The sequence below is a fragment of the Fringilla coelebs genome, assembly GCF_963513975.1.
Source record: "Fringilla coelebs genome assembly, chromosome: 15".
Taxonomy (NCBI): domain Eukaryota; kingdom Metazoa; phylum Chordata; class Aves; order Passeriformes; family Fringillidae; genus Fringilla; species Fringilla coelebs.
In genome coordinates this window covers 5221943-5240508 of record NC_140041.1, presented here as the reverse complement: position 1 = coordinate 5240508, position 18566 = coordinate 5221943, and the positions used below count along the sequence as shown (strand labels likewise).

At 42.1% G+C, this 18566-nt stretch overlaps 1 protein-coding gene across 6 annotated transcripts in view; it reads left to right on the top strand.

Moving 5' to 3' along the window:
- TENM2 (teneurin transmembrane protein 2) overlaps positions 1 to 18566 on the top strand; it is a gene marked incomplete at both ends in the record, with an annotated part of 473693 nt that overhangs the window by 434011 nt on the left and 21116 nt on the right. For 5 of the 6 annotated variants that reach the window (XM_084215965.1, XM_084215964.1, XM_084215963.1 and 2 more), the window contains 9 exons: positions 1741 to 1860; positions 3839 to 4100; positions 4789 to 5056; positions 6214 to 6357; positions 7826 to 8075; positions 11027 to 11047; positions 14905 to 15137; positions 16588 to 16742; positions 17235 to 18109. In XM_084215965.1, coding sequence (XP_084072091.1) covers positions 1741 to 1860; positions 3839 to 4100; positions 4789 to 5056; positions 6214 to 6357; positions 7826 to 8075; positions 11027 to 11047; positions 14905 to 15137; positions 16588 to 16742; positions 17235 to 18109 — 2328 coding nt within the window. The remainder of the gene's footprint in view (positions 1 to 1740; positions 1861 to 3838; positions 4101 to 4788; positions 5057 to 6213; positions 6358 to 7825; positions 8076 to 11026; positions 11048 to 14904; positions 15138 to 16587; positions 16743 to 17234; positions 18110 to 18566) is intronic. The other variant, XM_084215966.1, reaches the window with a different exon arrangement.

The window sequence follows — 18566 nt, the reverse complement described above, 5'->3', positions numbered from 1 at the left end:
AAAGTATTAAAATTGAAGGTAGAAAAAATTAAGTAATGGGCATTATTAGTTTTCTTCAGCCCTCTGACAATTTTTTTCTAAAACTTCTTTCTGCACAGTTTCCCTAGAGGAGCTTAAGGGACTTTTTTCCTGCAACTATTTCTGTGTGTTTGTCACATAAAATAATTCAAGCAAAATGAGTAATGCCAAGACAATTATCTTGGTCCAATGTGTTCCCGAGCATATTTTTCTCTACAGGTTTCAATTTCTATTAAATTCCATATTCTGTTACAAAATGTTGATTTAGCAAATTAAAAATTGACCTGACAGGTCGAGAAGCACTTGAAAGTCCTAAAAGAAAAGTAACAGAAATGGCTCATTTTTATTAATCAGATTTTTTTAACGTAGTACTGAAGAAAATATTGCACCCTGTTTGGAATAAAAATATGAGGAAATAGCTGTTAAATAGCCAATATAATGCAGTTAGAAATGTACCTCACATCCCCTGAACAGAGTGGGCAGAAAAGAGCTGCAAACCATCCCTGGTGTGACTGTGGAAGGAGCTGTCCTGTGCCAGGGGCCCTCCCAGAGCCCAGCACTGTTTGTCAGTGTCCAGCCGAGCTCAGCCCAGGTTAGTGCCCCAGTCCAGCTCAGACAAGCCTGGCTCAGGGTGCTGTGCCTGGAGCCTGCTGAGCTCTGGGAGCAGCCCCAGTCCTGCTGGGAAGGGCTTTTCATCCCCTTTCTGTCCGAGAGCAGAGCTAGGGGCTCATGCTGGAGGCACAGACTGGTGAATATATAAATCTTTTCACCCAGGACTACAGCAAAGTGCAGGTTTACAATCCCTGAGACTATGGCTTAAGAGGAGTTCACCCTCTCCCTGTTTTCACCTTCTCCAGTTTTCACGTAGCCAGTGTAGCAATGGAAGCCATCTGCAAAGAGCTTTTCCATTACACCAAACAGCTTCCCCCTCCCCAGTCTGCTTCTCTCAGGGCCCAGGGAAGATGGAAGGGAAAGGAGCCAGGGGCTGGGAGCTCCTCTCCAGCTGGGAGCAGCAGCACTTGGTGCCCGCTGTGCACTTAGCAGCAGCAGAGCACTTGCCAAAGAGAAACAACTGACTGTGCCTCTCGGAGGAATAGCTCATCTTCATCTCCCCGAGGTTAAACAAAGCTGCCTATCCTGCTGGCCAAAGAAACTCATTGTCTTGCCTGTGTGTAAAGCTGGACTTTAAACCAAATCCTCCTCTTGGCAAAGTGCGAGCCAGGGTTCCAAACCAGGCTGGAATGCAGGGTACAGGTGTCAGTCACTCCCTAAGATGAGGGAATTTGAACCTTCACATGAAGAATTGGTGATGCAAAGTAGAGGTGTGGCATTGCACATTTGTCAGGTGTGTTAGGGACCCACAGGAGTGGTGTTGCACCCTGCAGGGAGGTGTTGGAGTTTCAGTGTGGCTGCAGGGGCACAGCTTTGGCCTGGCTGAATGGGAGGGAGCTTTGTACTCTGCAAAGCCTCCTTAGACAATGAGGCAAGAAAAGCACTGACTGCCATCCTGTGTGCACTTCTCACTGAATAAAGAAGCATTTTCTTGATTTAGGTGTATAGAGGGGGCTGGGCAATATTGTGGTCCCTCAGTATTCTAAAAACCTTTGGAGTAAACTGTATTTAGAGTAAATGAGGTACAGGTGTTCCACCACTTCACTTATAAATGACATAACCTCGCTTTTGTGATGAGCTTTAATACCTTTAATTGTCTTTCTTTTCCAGTCTTGTGTCTCTCATCAGAGGCCAAGTGGTGACTACAGATGGGACTCCTCTAGTTGGGGTCAACGTGTCGTTTGTCAAGTATCCAAAGTACGGCTACACCATCACTCGCCAGGATGGCACGTGAGTGTCCCTGCTCCACTGAGCCCCTGTGTGCTCTGCAGTGTCTTTGCTGATTAACAGATGGTGTGATCTAATGGAACCATGTGGCACCAGGCATTGCCTTCCTCCCAGGGCAAAGAGCTATTAAGTAAACACAAAAGTAATTTTTCACGCGGCATTTTGAATACTAACTGCGTGTAAATACCAACAGGCTGACTTCTGGTAATGACGTGGTAGCAGGCAGACTCCTTTCAAATAAATTGCTCTGTATCTATGAAAACATTTGTGGGCTACAAGAATATCCAGCTGAGACAAGAAATATTTTATTTTAAAATGCAGAGCAGGCTAACACTTCTAGGAAAAAAAAGAAAGCATCATTATAGAATAGTATATTTTGTTAAAATTTCCCTTCTGCTTCTCTTTGCTTTTGAAGATACACTCTCTTTTGAGTTTCTTCAGGGTAGAATGTAATCAAAAGATTCTAATTGAATATATTTAGACAATTTCCTGCTGTGCAAAAAAGTGCTTTCCCCCCTTGTATCAGCTTATTTGAAATGCACACAAATTCAGATAAACAAAAGTCATTGTGTCATGGTTTATCTGGTTTTCTGGCTGTGGTAACTAAAACAGTTTATCTGACACAGGCATTGTAAACATTTGCCATTTTATCTTGGTCTTGCATAAAAACAATGGAGTTGATATAATTAATAGGAGTCAACTGAACTATAGGGAGTATTTAAGTTCCATACTTTCCAGAATATTAATCTGTTATTATAAAAGTATAATGTTGATTTCAGTGGTTTAAAATTGCAGTAAATAGTGAGCTGAAATATATTTAAATCTGCATGGATTATTGATGCCATTGAGTAATTTGTTACAGTGCCAGCATTTACATAAAACAACTGATACCTGTTTCTGTTGTCAGAACAACCTGGAAGCATTTCTCATTTAAGCCAGGTTTGAAATGCCTGTGCAGCTCCACATTACTGCTGTGATTGCGTAGGGGGTTGGGAGTAAACACCTAATTTCTCTGAAAAATGATAGATCAGTTATCCTGGGGACAGGAATTCTTACTTGCAGAACACTTCTCATTACTATTCTCTTACTGCCACGTGTCCCATTCTATGTTTGATGGACAGGCTCTTTTAGGAAAGGGATAATTCAGTGTCCTGCTCAGAATGCACTTGGCTTCTCTGCTGTTTCTATATAAAGGTGACTTGTAATAATAAATGTAGTGGTTTGTTTGTTTGGTATTTTTAAAATTATTTTAATACAGAATTTATAATTTTATTGGAATGAGCTTTGTCCAAGTGACTTCAAATTATTGCTTGTCTTGGCTGGTTTTCAGCAGTTTAGTTGCCAGAGGTTCACATCCCATTATTGATCATTGGAACCATGACATTTAAAGCATAATCATGGTCTGTTCACTCTCCCCACCTCCAGTGGTGTGGGGAGAGAATCACAAGGGTAAAAGTAAGAAAAATCTTGCATTAAGATAAAAACAGTTTAATATCTGGAATAATAATTAAAAAAACTGTAGTAAAAAGGAAAATAACAGAAAGATTAGTTAATTCCCAACCAGGTTCTGAGCAGCTTTTCCCCTAGTTTTTATAATGTCAGTTATATATCACTGTATATTACTGTATCACTGTGTGATCTGGGATATCCCTCTGTTCAATTAGGGTCAGCTCTCCCAGCTGTGTCCCCTCCTGGTTCTCATTCTGCTCCCTGGTGGGATGGGGTGAAGAGGAGGAAAAGCCCTGACTCTGTATAAGAATTGCTCTGCTATAATAAAAGCACCCCTGTGTTATCAGCATTATATCCTGAATCCAAAACTCAGCACTCTGCCAGCTACTAGGAAGAAAATTAACTCCATCCTAGCCCAAAACCAGACAAATACCCATCACTGTTGGTATGCCTCTGTAGCTGTCTCATTAGCCAGGAATGTGATTACTGGAATTACCCAGTCTTGTCACTTCTAAAGGCCACACTTTTCTAGGTTTGACTTGGTTGCAAATGGTGGAGCATCCCTGACGCTGCACTTTGAGCGGGCCCCATTCATGAGCCAGGAGAGGACAGTGTGGCTGCCGTGGAACAGCTTCTATGCCATGGACACTCTTGTGATGAAGACAGAGGAGAACTCCATTCCCAGCTGTGATCTCAGTGGGTTTGTCCGTCCTGACCCAGTCATCATTTCATCACCACTTTCAACTTTCTTTAGTGACGCTCCCAGCCGCAATCCCATTGTGCCAGAAACCCAGGTAAGAACAGCGTGAGTGAACAGGGTGGAGAAATCAGTGGGCAGGTGACAGTTCTGATCCCAGCACAGGGCCACCATGTGTCCCCTGCAATTGCTACAGCAAATGTCTCTGCAGAGCTGCGTTCGTTCTGACAGGTACCAGGTTTTCTACTGAGGGCTGCAGGAGTTGTCCTGGGTTTCTGTCACCCAGACACGTTTATCTTCGATCACCTGGCACCCTCCCATTATCATACAGCATATCAAGTATATCTGTGTATTTCAGTTGCCAGCTTAGGTGTTTCAAGAGAATTTTGCAAAGGCTTAGCATGTGGTGCTGACCACAGACTGTTTCCTTATTTCTTCCTTAGCACAAGGGCAAACTCTATTGGTGCTGGTTTTTCACTGCTGTATTCAGTTAGGCTTTGTACTCTTAGTGGAAGTTGTGGGTTCCTATGATATTTCTTAGGTTTCCCTTGCATATAACTTGCAGTAAAAATGTTTGTGCTTATTTGCCCTTTTGCCAGCAGTGGGCTCTTAAAAAGATGTGTACACAGACACCAAATAAATATTTGTCAGAAACGTCAGCTGAACTGTTGGTTTGAGGACATCCACTCCCAGTAAGAGAAAGACATAAGTTCATAAGAATACACAAAGTGATACATCCAAAAAAAACCTATTAATGTAAAGTGTTTGATCTCTTTCCTTCCCAGGTTCTTCATGAAGAAATTGAGATCCCTGGCTCTAGTATAAAGCTCAGCTACCTGAGTTCCCGCACTGCCGGATACAAATCCTTACTGAAGATCATCATGACTCAGACACTGGTGCCACTCAATCTGATCAAAGTTCATTTGATGGTAGCAGTAGAAGGGCATTTGTTCCAAAAATCATTTCAGGCATCTCCCAACTTGGCATATACATTTATCTGGGACAAAACAGATGCCTATGGTCAGAAGGTTTATGGGTTGTCAGATGCTGTAGGTAAGTCAGCAGATACAAGCTCCAAGACTTTCCAAGCAGCACCTATAATTCTAAATAAAAAACTGCAAACTTCCTTTTGGAGAAGTACATGTAGACTGAACAGTTCTTGTCTCCCTGACACAATTTATCTTTGTGTTATGGTTATTTTACACATTCAAGATCATGTTCACGGGGTCTAAACTCCTTCAACATTCCTGGATTTCCTGTTCAGTATCTGACTTAGAAGGTTTAGACCAGGCAGTAGGAAAAACAGGCAACAGGAACTTGGGAGAAACCTAAACCATCATTATAATTTTATTTTCTTTAGTTATAAAATGATCCTCATGCTGGACTGGCTGGCAGTCTGCAGTGCATTTGGGTTCTCACACATACCCTTATTGTAGTCTCTTCTGGTATAACACATTTGAAATGGAAATGCTGTTCCTCTAATGCTGTTCAGTCTTGTAGTTCTACAGCTATTTTTAGTTAGCTTGGTTCTAGTGGGTGGGAAGAAGAGTGATCATCGTAATATTTTTCAGTTTTCATTGACTGTCTGAATAGTTTTAATACAACAGTGTTAAAAATGAGCATCAGAGCTGTGCCAGTGTAAAAAGAGCACAGCTTTTTTTTTTTTAATTTTAATTATTTTCTATATTTTCTAAATTCTTCTTTGCTATAGTTTTTTTTTCTTATGTTATTGCATGGGATATTGCTTTCCTGTGTAATGCTTACAGTGTAATTGTGCTTAAATGCACACGAAGTTTTCACTGCCCATTGGTATATAGTATGTAAAATGAATATGCTAAATAAATGCTGTGAACATCTGGCAAATTAAGAATTTATCTTGTCCTGCTATCTGATATTTTAAATTATTGAATAAAATTTTACTATATTTTAAAAATTTTATTTCTCACTCTCCTCTCAGCAAACCCATCGCTTCCCAATGTGAGCTATTAAAATAGAAGTGATCAGATCCCTGCAGAGTACATGTGAATGAAGGTTCAAATTTGTTTCTAGTCAAAGATCTGAATATAATATTGTAGAATAAAAGTGAGGAATATAATCACTCCATCTTCTTGAGGGGGCTGTGGGACTGCAATACTCGATGACTTGAATGTGCTCTGGACATTTAATTCAGTGTTTGTTCAGCAAGTATATTAGATTTTATTTCATTTCAGTGTCTGTGGGGTTTGAATATGAGACTTGCCCCAGTCTCATTTTATGGGAGAAGAGGACAGCACTGCTGCAAGGATTTGAACTGGATCCTTCAAACTTGGGAGGATGGTCTCTGGATAAACATCATGTACTTAATGTCAAGAGTGGTGAGTTAGTTCATTCCATGTGTTTGCTGTCCTACATGGAGTTCTTATTTGCATTATACTTGCAATTTCTCCACTCTTTTTATTTCATCTTTACCTCACTAAGGTCTGAGGAATATTTCAGTTGTCAGAAAATTTCTGTAGGATTTCAACACGTTTTTTACTGTTCTGGATAGGCTGAATTTCTCAAAGTCCTAATCTTTATGCTCTATTCTGTTTTTCACTTATTCCCCTGTAATATCTTTCTGTCTTCCCTGGTTTTCTCATGTTAACCACATCTGTTCCTGGTTCCTTTTGCTTGACCTCCTTTTTCCCCTAACCTGAGATGGAGCTTACAAGGAGTACGAGTCTGGGACAAGATACTGAGTCTCCTTTGCCTTTCTCATTACTCACCTGTTTGTTTTTTCCTCACTTTTCTTTGTCTTCCCATATGCTAAGCTGAATCTTTGTGATCTCTGTATTTTACCAACAACTCTTTGGGAGCTGAATGCTCAGCATACATTTTATTTGTTCCCTGCAAAGTGTCATTTGCAGCCTTCCTGCTGCTCATTACCAAATAACAAAATGTATTTCTGCTTAATAAATCTAAAGTATTGTTCAGAATTGGCAATTTGAACTCACTTCCAGTGCTGGGCAGTGGATCCACATTTGGGTAGTACATGCCAACAGAGAGTGTTGCCACCAGTGGGGAGCCAGTTATGTTAGGGTCATACAATTTCATTCCCACAAGAACATGAGGCTGAAAGTTTCCAGCCAGATTTCCACAGTTTTTGATGACTCAGAATATGGTCACACTGTTAGAAAATCCCCTCCCTTCTTGGAGCAGGGGTCTGCTCTTTGAACAAATATTTTGAAGATAAATCTCCTATCTTGAAGGTATTTTCTTGAAGTCTAATAGAGACCTGTACCACCAGCTTCCCTTTTGCCTTTTATCATTGATCCTTAGCAGCCCTTCTGGGAGTTTGTTCTCCTATCTTTTCATTTTCAGAGCTATCATTTTCTCTGGTTCCTCCATTACTCATTTTTCATTTTCCATTAAAAAAGTGTGAAAGACTGAGAGGTGGAAAGAGAACAGTAAGGTTGGCACAGAATTCCAAACAAAACATGATGCAGGAAACTGGAGTGAGACACAAATAAGGAACTGCTCTTCTCCACCCACTCAGAAACCTAAACCTCAGTCCCAGGCCAGAGCTGTGTGGCAGGGTTTTCTTTGATAATGAATACCAAAGGACTCTTGAGTGTAGGTTTGGGTCTGTGGGTGTGTATGTGTGTGGGTTTTAACACTGAATCTTCATTACACCTTTATTTTTACTACTGCAAAATCCTTCTGCTCTCTTTGCACCATTGAAAAACCGAACACCAGAGTCATTTCAACGTACAGTCCTTAACAGCAGCTGTTGAAAAGAAAACAGCCTCAAGTCCCCTGCAACGAACAGTGGTAATAACCACTTCTCCTCCTCTCTGTCCTTAGGTATATTGCACAAAGGCAACGGAGAAAATCAGTTTCTCACTCAGCAGCCAGCTGTGATAACCAGCATTATGGGGAACGGGCGCCGCAGAAGCATTTCCTGTCCGAGCTGCAATGGCCTGGCAGAAGGAAATAAGCTCTTGGCCCCTGTGGCACTGGCAGTGGGTATTGATGGAAGTCTCTTTGTTGGGGATTTTAACTATATCCGGCGTATCTTCCCCTCCAGGAATGTCACCAGCATACTGGAGCTGAGGTAAGGCTTCACCTCAGCGCTTCGCTTCTGGAGCCTGTGCTCAAATCAGCCTTTACCATTACTTCTTATAATTTTGAAAAACATTGTCACTTTCAACCTATTTGAATTCCAGTGGAGAAATGGGGCACAGAAATGCATAGTTCAAAGTCTGTAACTTACTTGAGCAGTGACTAAAGTGAAGGACTTAAGAGCAGAAATTAACTTGTACAGAAATTACAAAACATCTCTTTCTGTCTCATTAGTGATCACTGATTCTGTCCTCCCCCAGTGCATCTTTTAGTTTTGTTTGAAAATTCTAGAATTGACTGCCCTTAGGTACTGAGCCGCAGTGACAGGCAAAGGTGTAACAATCTCATGAGGTCAGAGGGAAGCTTCTCCTGCCAGTGGTTTTGAGATCCACTTTCACATTTCTTCTCCATGCTTGTGAGTCTATTTCTCTAGGTTGACAAGTGCAGTTCAGGTTGACAGACAGATTCATTTTGCATCATCAGAACTCTTTTTAAGATTTTAGCTCTTTCCCCCTGTCCCATGCCCTGCTCCAACCTTAAGATTTGATCACTTAATAGGGAAGGCATGAGTGTAGAATGTACCACTTCACCCATTTCTGTTCCATCTCCTTTTTTCATTTTTCCAGGAGAGGCAAGAGCTATTGCTTCAAACCCTAACTCATGTAACTGACCTTATACTTACAGCCCTGCTGAATATTTGCAGAAAAATGAGGAAAAATAGCGTGCCCTGGCTGTCTGCTGCCCCTCCTGGAGCCCACTCAGGCAGCAGCATTGGTGCTCCTGGAAATTGGATACAACTGCAAAGTACATTGAGTGAATTTAGGTCACAAGTCTTTTTTTAATGATATGACCAATAACCAATTCCTCTGCTTCCACATTTAGTTTTTAATTAGTGGTAAAAAGTGCAAAAGTGATTGGACTGTTAAAGAATAGGAGGCCTAGCTCTATTTTACACCTCTCTTCCATTCATGTCATTCTGTTGATGTCACTATTGTGAATTCTGATTCTATAGAAAAGAAAAGAGATCTGATTCAGGCCAATTCAACTCTGAAATCACTCTCTGACACCTACCTCATACACCATCAGGCTGCCTCATTATATATTTTTTTTTAAAAAGTCATGGATCATCCAGTGCTTTCTGCTAGCAGCTCAGTTTAAACCACAGAAGGTAGCTGGCATGGAAGTGTGACCTGATATAAATATTTATATCAATATGCACTATAGCTCTGCATTATACAGAATATGCTAATTATTTTTTTCTAAGTTATTCAGATCTTTTTAGCTTTCTTGTAAATAGGACTACAGCTTTATAGGTGAGGAGAAACATTTTCAGATTAGGATATTTCTTATAATGCATTTTTATGCACCTCACTTACCAATATCAGCCAGTGACAGCTTCCTAGCCCACCTTATGTTTGAAAATGTTGCCTCAAAATTTACAACAGTATTAGTGTGAGTATTTTGCTTCCTCTCTCTGTGAGGGAGATTAAGAGGGAACTTGGGTTTTCATCATGTGAGGGAAAATTGGAAAGGACATCAGTAAAGAAATAGAAGATGGATTTTTATCTGCTGTTGTCTACTTCCTCCTTTATGAAAGTCTGTTTTCCATAGCATAGTTTCTTTAGCTTCTGTTAAAACTAGAAGCAATTAACAATGAAGCTGATGCATTGTGAGTGCTGTTGGACAGCTTCAAAGGACTTGACAAACAGATTTTTAGGATTTGCAGACTTTAGGATTACATTATGATGTCTTTTACCCCCCGTTCCTCTAAAGGGAATTAAGGTCCATTCCAGCAAACATAACCTATAGCAGTAATTGTGATTCATTGCTCATCTTGAAATCTGCATGAGTTACATGGGTAAGAGTTTGAAGATTGAGCCATTTAAGTGTGAATGAGAGCAGAGTCTTCAGCTCATATCAAGTAGTTTGGATTATGTTGCAATCAGTACATCCTCAAGTATTACAAACCAAAAACATTGCTTTGTTTAGCTTTCACAGCTGCTGTCCTTTTGCTTTCACATGAGCCCCTATGAATCTTGAGTGCCTTTACCTGTCAGATACCCCAGTGTGTATATTTCCTTCACACTGTCCCTTGTGAAGGAGCCTGCTTGGAATGGCCAGCAGGGATTTGGGCTGCAGCACTGCAGGTGGGGCTGCAGGCTGGGGGCTGTGCCTGGGGTGCTGCAGCTCAGGAGCCACAAACCTCCTTGCTCTGTTCAGTGCATATTCCTGAATGGAAATTACATCAACACAGTGAAATGCTGTGTGAGTGGAGAGTGTGTTTGTTTTCTTGTGGGAAGTAGAGAGCACTTTTCCTTGGGCTTTGTGTCTGGGCAGTAAGCTGTGGATCAGTGAATGCTGTTTATCTCCCATTGTACAGTACCTTCCTGCTCTCTTAGAAGGGGCCTTTTTACCCTAACATTGGCTTTGATGGGCTTAAAGAGATACCAAGGAGCATCCAAACTTGCTTTAAGCAATTATTTTAGAGACTAGGAGGAGAGAAAAACAAACTGCATAGTAAGAATGTGTCTAGAAATAGCCTGTTGGAAAATTATTTTGATTAAAGAGGTTGCCTCCAACTGGCAGACAATGTCCAAAACCAGTGCTCCCCCCTGCCCAGTTCTGTATTCAGAGAACTGCCAGTTTCTCTCACTCCTAGCCCCCAAGCTAGACATATTTCCATGTCAAAATTCTTTCAGTGGTTCAGAAAGTTTCCTAAATATGAGGGGAGGGGGGTGGGGGCAGGGGTGTCCTATAGGGAATTAGCTTGCAGCTCTATCCCTCCCAGTCACTCTTCATCTGGAAACTAAGCTAAGGCTAGTGCTGAAAAGAGATATCTTCTCCTGTGTCCTTTTGTAAAATAAAACAAATACTATGTTTGCTTTACCATCTATTCTTCAGCTAACTGTTTGTTCTTTTTTCTTCTGTTCCCTTTCTATAAAGAAATAAAGAGTTTAAACATAGGTAAGACATGAGCTCTTTCCCATATAATTTGATATGGTTTGTTTGCTTCATTGTGTTTGCTTTTTGTGTTGTGCTTCTTGTGTAATGTTATGTTCTTCATGTACCATATATAGAAACATTTTTATGTGCTAATTGTGTGTTATGAATATGATAAGCATTAGCAATTGCGAAATGCAGTCAAAAAGCAGCCAATAAGTCCTGACAGTAATTAGAAATTTCTAGTAGAATGCAAGTATAATGAACCCCAAGCTAACTTCCAGATAAACACCTCTCCCTGCTGTCTATAATTGGTCTAAATGGTCAAGGTAAACTACAACAGCATTTTCACAAATGCCAGAAAGGTTCACAAAAGCACTAATGACTGCATATAGGTCAAAAACTCATTTTCTGGTCATTAATGATTTTCTGAACCCGCTGTCTTTTGCCATAATTTAGTTTATATTTCTTTTTTCAAACACATTTAATAGCCAACCTGTGGGGCTGGCTGTGTGCAACCACTAGAAGCAGTCAGTGTGAGATTCAGGAGGGAGGCATAACCCTCCTGGATGTCAGGAGGAGGGCACCAGGTCTTCTGGATGGCTGCAGCATAGGAAACATTTGTGCCTCCTTTCATGCCACACCTGGGACAGGGAGGATGTTCACCCTGGAGAAAATCAAGGGCAAGAACAAGAAGAGCTCTTGTAAGCTGTTTCATAGTGTCCTGTGCATTACCCTTTTAAAACCATACTTTCCATTTCTGTGATCTAAGTTGATGGAATAGATGGTCTGGACTAAACAGGATCATTTCCCCTTAACAGTATATTTTGGCATAGTGACACCCCTAACTGTTCTTATCTGGGTGAATTCATTCACAATTTGCTAAGGATTTTTGGTGATGCTGGAGGCTCCTCATTTGCTTCAACTAAGCCTAGTTAATTTTCCATTTGCTTAGAGATTTGCTCTGGACAGCTTCTCTTTTGGTTAACCCTAAAGCAAAGCTGCTGTTGAAACAGAATTTGGTGCACCTGTGAGAAGAACAGGGAGAATGAGCTGCACCAGGCTCCCTCAGAGAGCAGAGTGAGGCTGCAGGTGGTGGTGACCACAAATTCACCTGGGGGCTGGAGGCACAGACTTTATTGGCAGAGGCCTCTGAGCAACACTGAATGCCATGGAAAATCTTTTAAAGCAAGTTACAATCCTTGGCCTCCTATAATTCAAGTGAAAGATTGCAAAGGTGCAGAGAAAAGAGAGGCAGAGGTCTTTAATTGCTCGGATGCCAGTTTGAGAAATATTGAGTACTCATTTATAAAACAAATCCCTGTTTGAGGTAATAGTCTCATTGATTCTTTGGGAGCACAGTGAGTGCATGTTACCTTCCAGCAGTCATTTTCTGTCAAATTCCCTCAAAAATTTGCTTCCAGTTTTCCACTATCTGTTCCCTGACCTAGTTCAGGAAGGAGGGGAGGAGTATGGAGCAGGTCTGCAGCTCCAGTGAGCTGCTCTCTGATCTGGAACCAAAGCTTGTCACTTACCCCTGGCACAACTGCCCTGGGGGGGATTCTGGAGGAGAAGGGCAGGGTGAGCTCCAGGGATGCACCATGACTGCAGGAGAGGAGAGGGAATATTCCCATATCCCATGTTCTGCCATTGCTCTTTACCCTGACTCATGTCTTACCCCACCCTGGGCACACCACTGAGAGCTGAGGGGCGGCTGGGGTGGGCACAGGCTGGCAAAACCATGTGTGGAACCAAGAGAGACCCTTCCATTCCTGCAGGGTGGCTGCTGCTCCCCTGGGCACCGTGTGAGCAGCTCTCTCTCCCCGCTGAGTGCAGCAGGACCCTCCCTTCCAGGTGTGAGCAGCAGAGTCCGTGCCCAGCTCCAGCCTGTGCCCAGCTCCTGGCTGTGCCTGCCTCTGGTGCCCGTTTGGCCAGGGTGGAGGATGTGCCTTGTTCCACGAGGGCCACGCAAAAGGCACCAGCTGCAGGGCAGCCTTGAGCTAAGTCTGGGTGTGTTTGTGAGGTGCAGCACAACACCAGTGACACAGCAGGGTGTGTTCTTCAGTGTGAGGGGAAAGCAGAGTGGGAGAACAGAGGAGAGTTTGGAAAGAGTTTGGAAGCAAGGACAAACGTGCAGGCGTTTGTATGGCTCAGATACCTGAGAGACTGGAGGAATCTCTAAAGTGGAAAGAACTATTTTTCTCTGTTGCAAAGAAGATTGAGCATTATTTTGGAGGGATGAGAAGAAATGTGATAAGGATGTAGTGAAGAGGTGCAGTCTGCTGCTGAAGATAATGAGACAAACTTGGGGAATAATGAGATTGTCCTCTAATCACAAGCATGTCACTAGTTTCCCTGCATAACTTTGTCTACGCCACTTAACCTCTCTGTGCCTCAGTTTCCTCCTCTGTAAAATGGGTGCTACACCCATCTTTTTAAAGTACTCTGAGATCCATGCATGAAATAAACCTGCCAAGTATTTTTTTTTTGTTTATTGTATTTCTTCATCTCTAATTTCTACACTCCTAGACTTCAGCAGATGGTATTGCCTCTGCCTGCTGAATTGAGATCCAACCAATCTCCTTCCTACTTTCTACAGTCTTAGAACAAACCATTATTGACCTAAACCCATGGCATGTCAAAGACTGGCATAGAGGAAAATAACTGTAGAAAGTGGTATTTTGGGGCCTCCTCATTCCTCCAAATCTGGTCATGACCACATGACCACAGTTATCTTGGTGTGCTGATGGATCCATCTGCCGAAAGTGGCTTTATGATAGTTTCAGCGATTCTGCTCAAGAAATGGCTTATGTCCATCATAGCTTACCTCTGGCTATCCTCACTCTTGGAGATGGGCACTTTTGCCACATGAAACTAGGAGTGTGGATATTTGGAGGCAAATATCTCTGGTTACTGGTAAGTAACCTTCATTTTTTTTTCTTCCCGTCTTCATTTGTCTTCTATGCTTTGAAACCACCATTGACCTTATTTACGCTCACCCATAGGCTCCAAAGGCTGGAAAATTCACATCATGCTTAAACTCCAAATAAACTGACTAAAACTAGCCAGGCAAGATTATGAAAATATTTCTGCACTGCAGTTCTGTGTGTGTGAATGTATATATATTGTGAAGATTGACATTTCTCAATTTGCAGTTGATTTGCTAAAGTAGTTCCAAAATGTGACAAGCTGTCAAAAAACATATATTTCAGAAGAGAAGTAGCTTTCCATATGAGCGCCCATTCCAATCACAGACTGAGGACCAGTTTTTCAATAACAGAAGGTTTGGAGTTAAAGTCAGACACTTGGGGTCTCTGGTTTTAGTAATATAACCAACTTCATCTGCTGTAAATGAGATTCTTGATAAGAATGAATGAGAACAAATTTGCTTTAGAAATAAATTTGTTATGCCTCTGCCTCCTATTTATACAAGACCTCACAAATCTTGTGGCGTAATCTAAGTAACTCAGAAGCTGATTCTTTGATCCTACTCCTATGACTTCTGCTTCCAAAGGAACTTAAACAAGGTAGCGGGAGGGGGGAAACAGATAAGCCGAAGAGAATTGACCTGGAGCAGATCTAAAGGGCTAAAGAGATCAAGAGGAAAGACTGCTGCACAGCTCTGGCTTATTGGGCTCTGCTGTGCAAGGTTCAGTGTAGAAGGATGAGTGAGATTTAAAATTACAATCCCTCTGAACACTGACCAGGCCCTAATCAAGTCAGGTCCTCAGGTGATGGTCCTTCAGACCTCACTTCCATACAAAGGTGTCAGACTTTCTTTCCAGATCTTTCTGTGCCTGATGAGTATCCAAGCTCTGAAAGCCTGTGAAGTTTCTAGACTGCTCAGCTGTTTCTGTTTTATGCTTTCTTTTTCTCTAAAGCAACAATCCCGCTCATAAATACTATCTGGCCGTGGACCCTGTTTCAGGCTCCCTCTACGTGTCGGACACCAATAGCCGACGGATTTACAAAGTCAAGTCCCTCACGGGCACGAAGGACCTTGCTGGTAACTCTGAAGTGGTGGCAGGGACAGGAGAGCAGTGCCTGCCCTTTGATGAAGCCAGATGTGGGGATGGAGGGAAGGCAGTGGACGCAACCCTAATGAGCCCTCGAGGTAAAGGAGGAAAAGAAGCTGGAGAGAATGACTGCGTGCAGCTAGGCTGGATGTGGAAATAATTATCTGGCAATTAAATCACTCCTTGCTCGGTGATTTTTATTCTGGGCTTTAATTACAGTGGATTGGCAAGTGTTCGTGCTTTGTTTAGTTAAAGCAAACTTTATTACCCCGGCACTGAGTGCTGCAAAAGGAGAACAGAACACAAATTAGCAGGGTACCGCTCACTTCAAGAAGCCAGCGTGTGAACTGGGAAACTGATTACTGTTTGAGGTGCAGTCTTTGGGGAGAGAAATTGCTTGCTGTGGCTTTTCTCTGAGTTTTTCCTCCATGTATCTCCTTTTTCTTCAGAGTCAGAGAAAAAAATAAAAGGATTTTTGCCCTTTCCAGTTTCTAATTTTTGACAAAAAATTTCAAGATCATATAGAGATTTGGGGATGTGTTTCTTTTTAAGGCTTTTTTTTCCTCTGTTGTTTTATCTAATTGTAAGGATGAATTAATCAAGCGTATTGCCATGTGTTTCAAATGTCTTTAGGTTTTTTCAGTGGCTGAAAATAACTAGATGATCATAAAGGTACACAAAAATGGAAATTCCACTTTCTTTGTGTAGGAAGTAGTTTCAGTTAACACATAAAAATTAAAAAGATGAAGCTGTATCTTCTCTCACTGCCCAGTGGGATGAGCGCTGCAACCACTTGAGGACAGGATTTTTTTTAGATCAATATTTTATTTTCAGCCTGAGAAATGGACAAGGCAGTGCACCAAATCAAAGCAGGAGAAAAAGGCTGCCCTCCTTCCCAACAGGCAGCAGCATCTGTCTGTTCCTCCAAGGGAGCACCCTTCCATTCTGTGCCTTTCCTCTCTAAGGACTCAAAGTGTGACAGGCATTGAACCTTCCCTTTTTTTATAGGCTGGCAACCCCTGTGTTTTCATCTGGAAACACCAGATGTTCTTTCTGTATTTTCACTACAACAGGCCAAAGAATTTAAAAAAACACCCAGAAATAATACAATGTCCTCCTAGCTTTCCAAAAAAAAATTGAAGGTATTTTAAAAGATTTCTAAAAAATTCTTCATCCTCATTAGATTCTTCAGATTAAGAAAGGAGTGCCTCAAATTTCTGAGTAAAATGAGGAGATAATTTTTTAATTGGGTTTATGTAATTTATCAGAGAGTTCAAATCTAGAAATAAGCTGATGCATTCTGCTGGGTCTTTGGCATGTTTGGGGATTTCTGTGGTTTTCTTTAGAGTCCTGGAGGATAAACCTGCTTGATGCCATTTCTGTGGCAGAACTATGGGTTGTTGGAGGGTTCCAGGACCTGTGCTCAGGTTGGGAGGGAGGAAGGAACAGGGGAAGTGAACAAATTTCACCATCTTGTAAACAAGACAAAGCCTGCCTTGAAGCCAGGATCCTCACTGCTGCACTGATGCCTGGGTTTTATATTTGCAGGAATTGCAGTGGATAAGTATGGTCTCATGTATTTTGTTGATGCCACTATGATTAGAAAAGTGGATCAGAACGGAATTATATCAACCCTGCTGGGCTCCAATGACCTAACTGCTGTCCGACCTCTCAGCTGTGATTCCAGCATGGATGTCACCCAGGTAGATTCTTACTGCATTTATTTTCCTCTCTTAGAAGAGAGATGGGCATCTATTTTGGATGACTGCCTGGCCACTTAAGAATCACATTATGCAGCACAAGATGATAACGTAGTTGATTTGTTACTGAAATGAGTGAACCATCCTTTTTACTGTGGCTAACACAGTTTATTTATGCAACTATAGAGAAATAAGGTTGAGATAATGGGAGTTATTGTCTTAATTGCCTGTTTTTCTGTAATTATTGTAGAGCTTCCACAATGTAGCATTCATTCTTGCACAGAAACACAATTAGCCAAAGTTACAACTGCACGTAGCTTTAATATTTCCGAAAAACAGAATCGTTGTTTGAAATAGTTGCCGTTCATGACTTGGTTTCATGATTTACACTGATAAACCCCTCACTAATTTGCTGTTGTTACACGTGGAATTTTAAACACTAGGAGTGTACTTTTCAGTTTCGAGTTTTACAGTAATAATTTGTGCAACTCATAGGTACGGCTGGAGTGGCCTACTGATCTCGCTGTCAATCCCATGGACAACTCCCTTTATGTCCTAGAGAACAATGTTATTTTACGGATCACAGAAAACCATCAAGTTAGCATTATTGCTGGACGCCCCATGCACTGCCAGGTTCCTGGTATAGACTACTCTCTTAGCAAACTGGCTATTCATTCTGCACTTGAATCAGCCAGTGCCATTGCCATCTCACACACAGGAGTTCTTTACATCAGTGAGACAGATGAAAAAAAAATTAATCGGCTACGCCAGGTAACTACCAATGGAGAAATATGCCTTCTTGCAGGGGCAGCTTCAGACTGTGATTGCAAAAATGATGTCAACTGTAATTGCTATGCTGGGGATGATGGGTATGCCACTGATGCCATCTTAAATTCACCATCTTCCTTAGCTGTGGCCCCAGATGGTACCATCTACATAGCTGATCTCGGAAATATCCGCATTAGGGCTGTCAGTAAAAACAGGCCCGTTCTTAATTCCTTTAACCAATATGAAGCTGCATCTCCAGGAGAACAGGAGCTGTATGTCTTCAATGCTGATGGGATTCACCAGTACACTCTGAGCCTCGTTACTGGGGAGTACTTGTACAATTTCACCTATAGCAGCGACAACGATGTCACGGAGGTGATGGACAACAACGGCAACTCGCTGAAGGTGCGCCGGGACGCCAGCGGGATGCCCCGCCACCTGCTGATGCCGGACAATCAGATTGTCACCCTGGCTGTTGGCACCAATGGTGGACTCAAGCTGGTCTCAACACAGACCCTGGAGCTCGGATTAATGACATATAATGGAAACAGTGGTCTCTTAGCAACGAAGAGTGATGAAACAGGATGGACAACATTTTATGAGTAAGAATGTTTTTGGATATATTAAGCGTACGTTTATTTTTCAAAAGGTATTCAGTGGGCCCTAGGCGGACCCTGCTGCAATTTGTTTTAGCTTTTTCAATGATGCTGAGTGAGGCCATTGTGCCTCAGTCCTGGGTGATGCTGGAAATGGTCAAGTGGCTTTGTGATGGCGTCCTTTGGGTGGGTGCTGATCCCCCTAAATCCTTGCCTGGGGTTTGAGTTTGGGGCAGCTCATCCCCACCCAGCACAGAGGGCTGTGTGCCATGGCCAGAACCTCAGCTGAGTTAAGCTGCTGTTCATGGTCAGCACGGCTGCCCACAGCCAGAGCAGCCCAGCACTCCCCCTGCAGCTCCCACAGAGCTGTTCTCTCTAGGAACCCTCATGCTGCAGCTTCTTCTGGAACTCAAATTATCTCTCTTTCTGTTCAGCCTCATATATTACTCATGGTTGTTAAAAT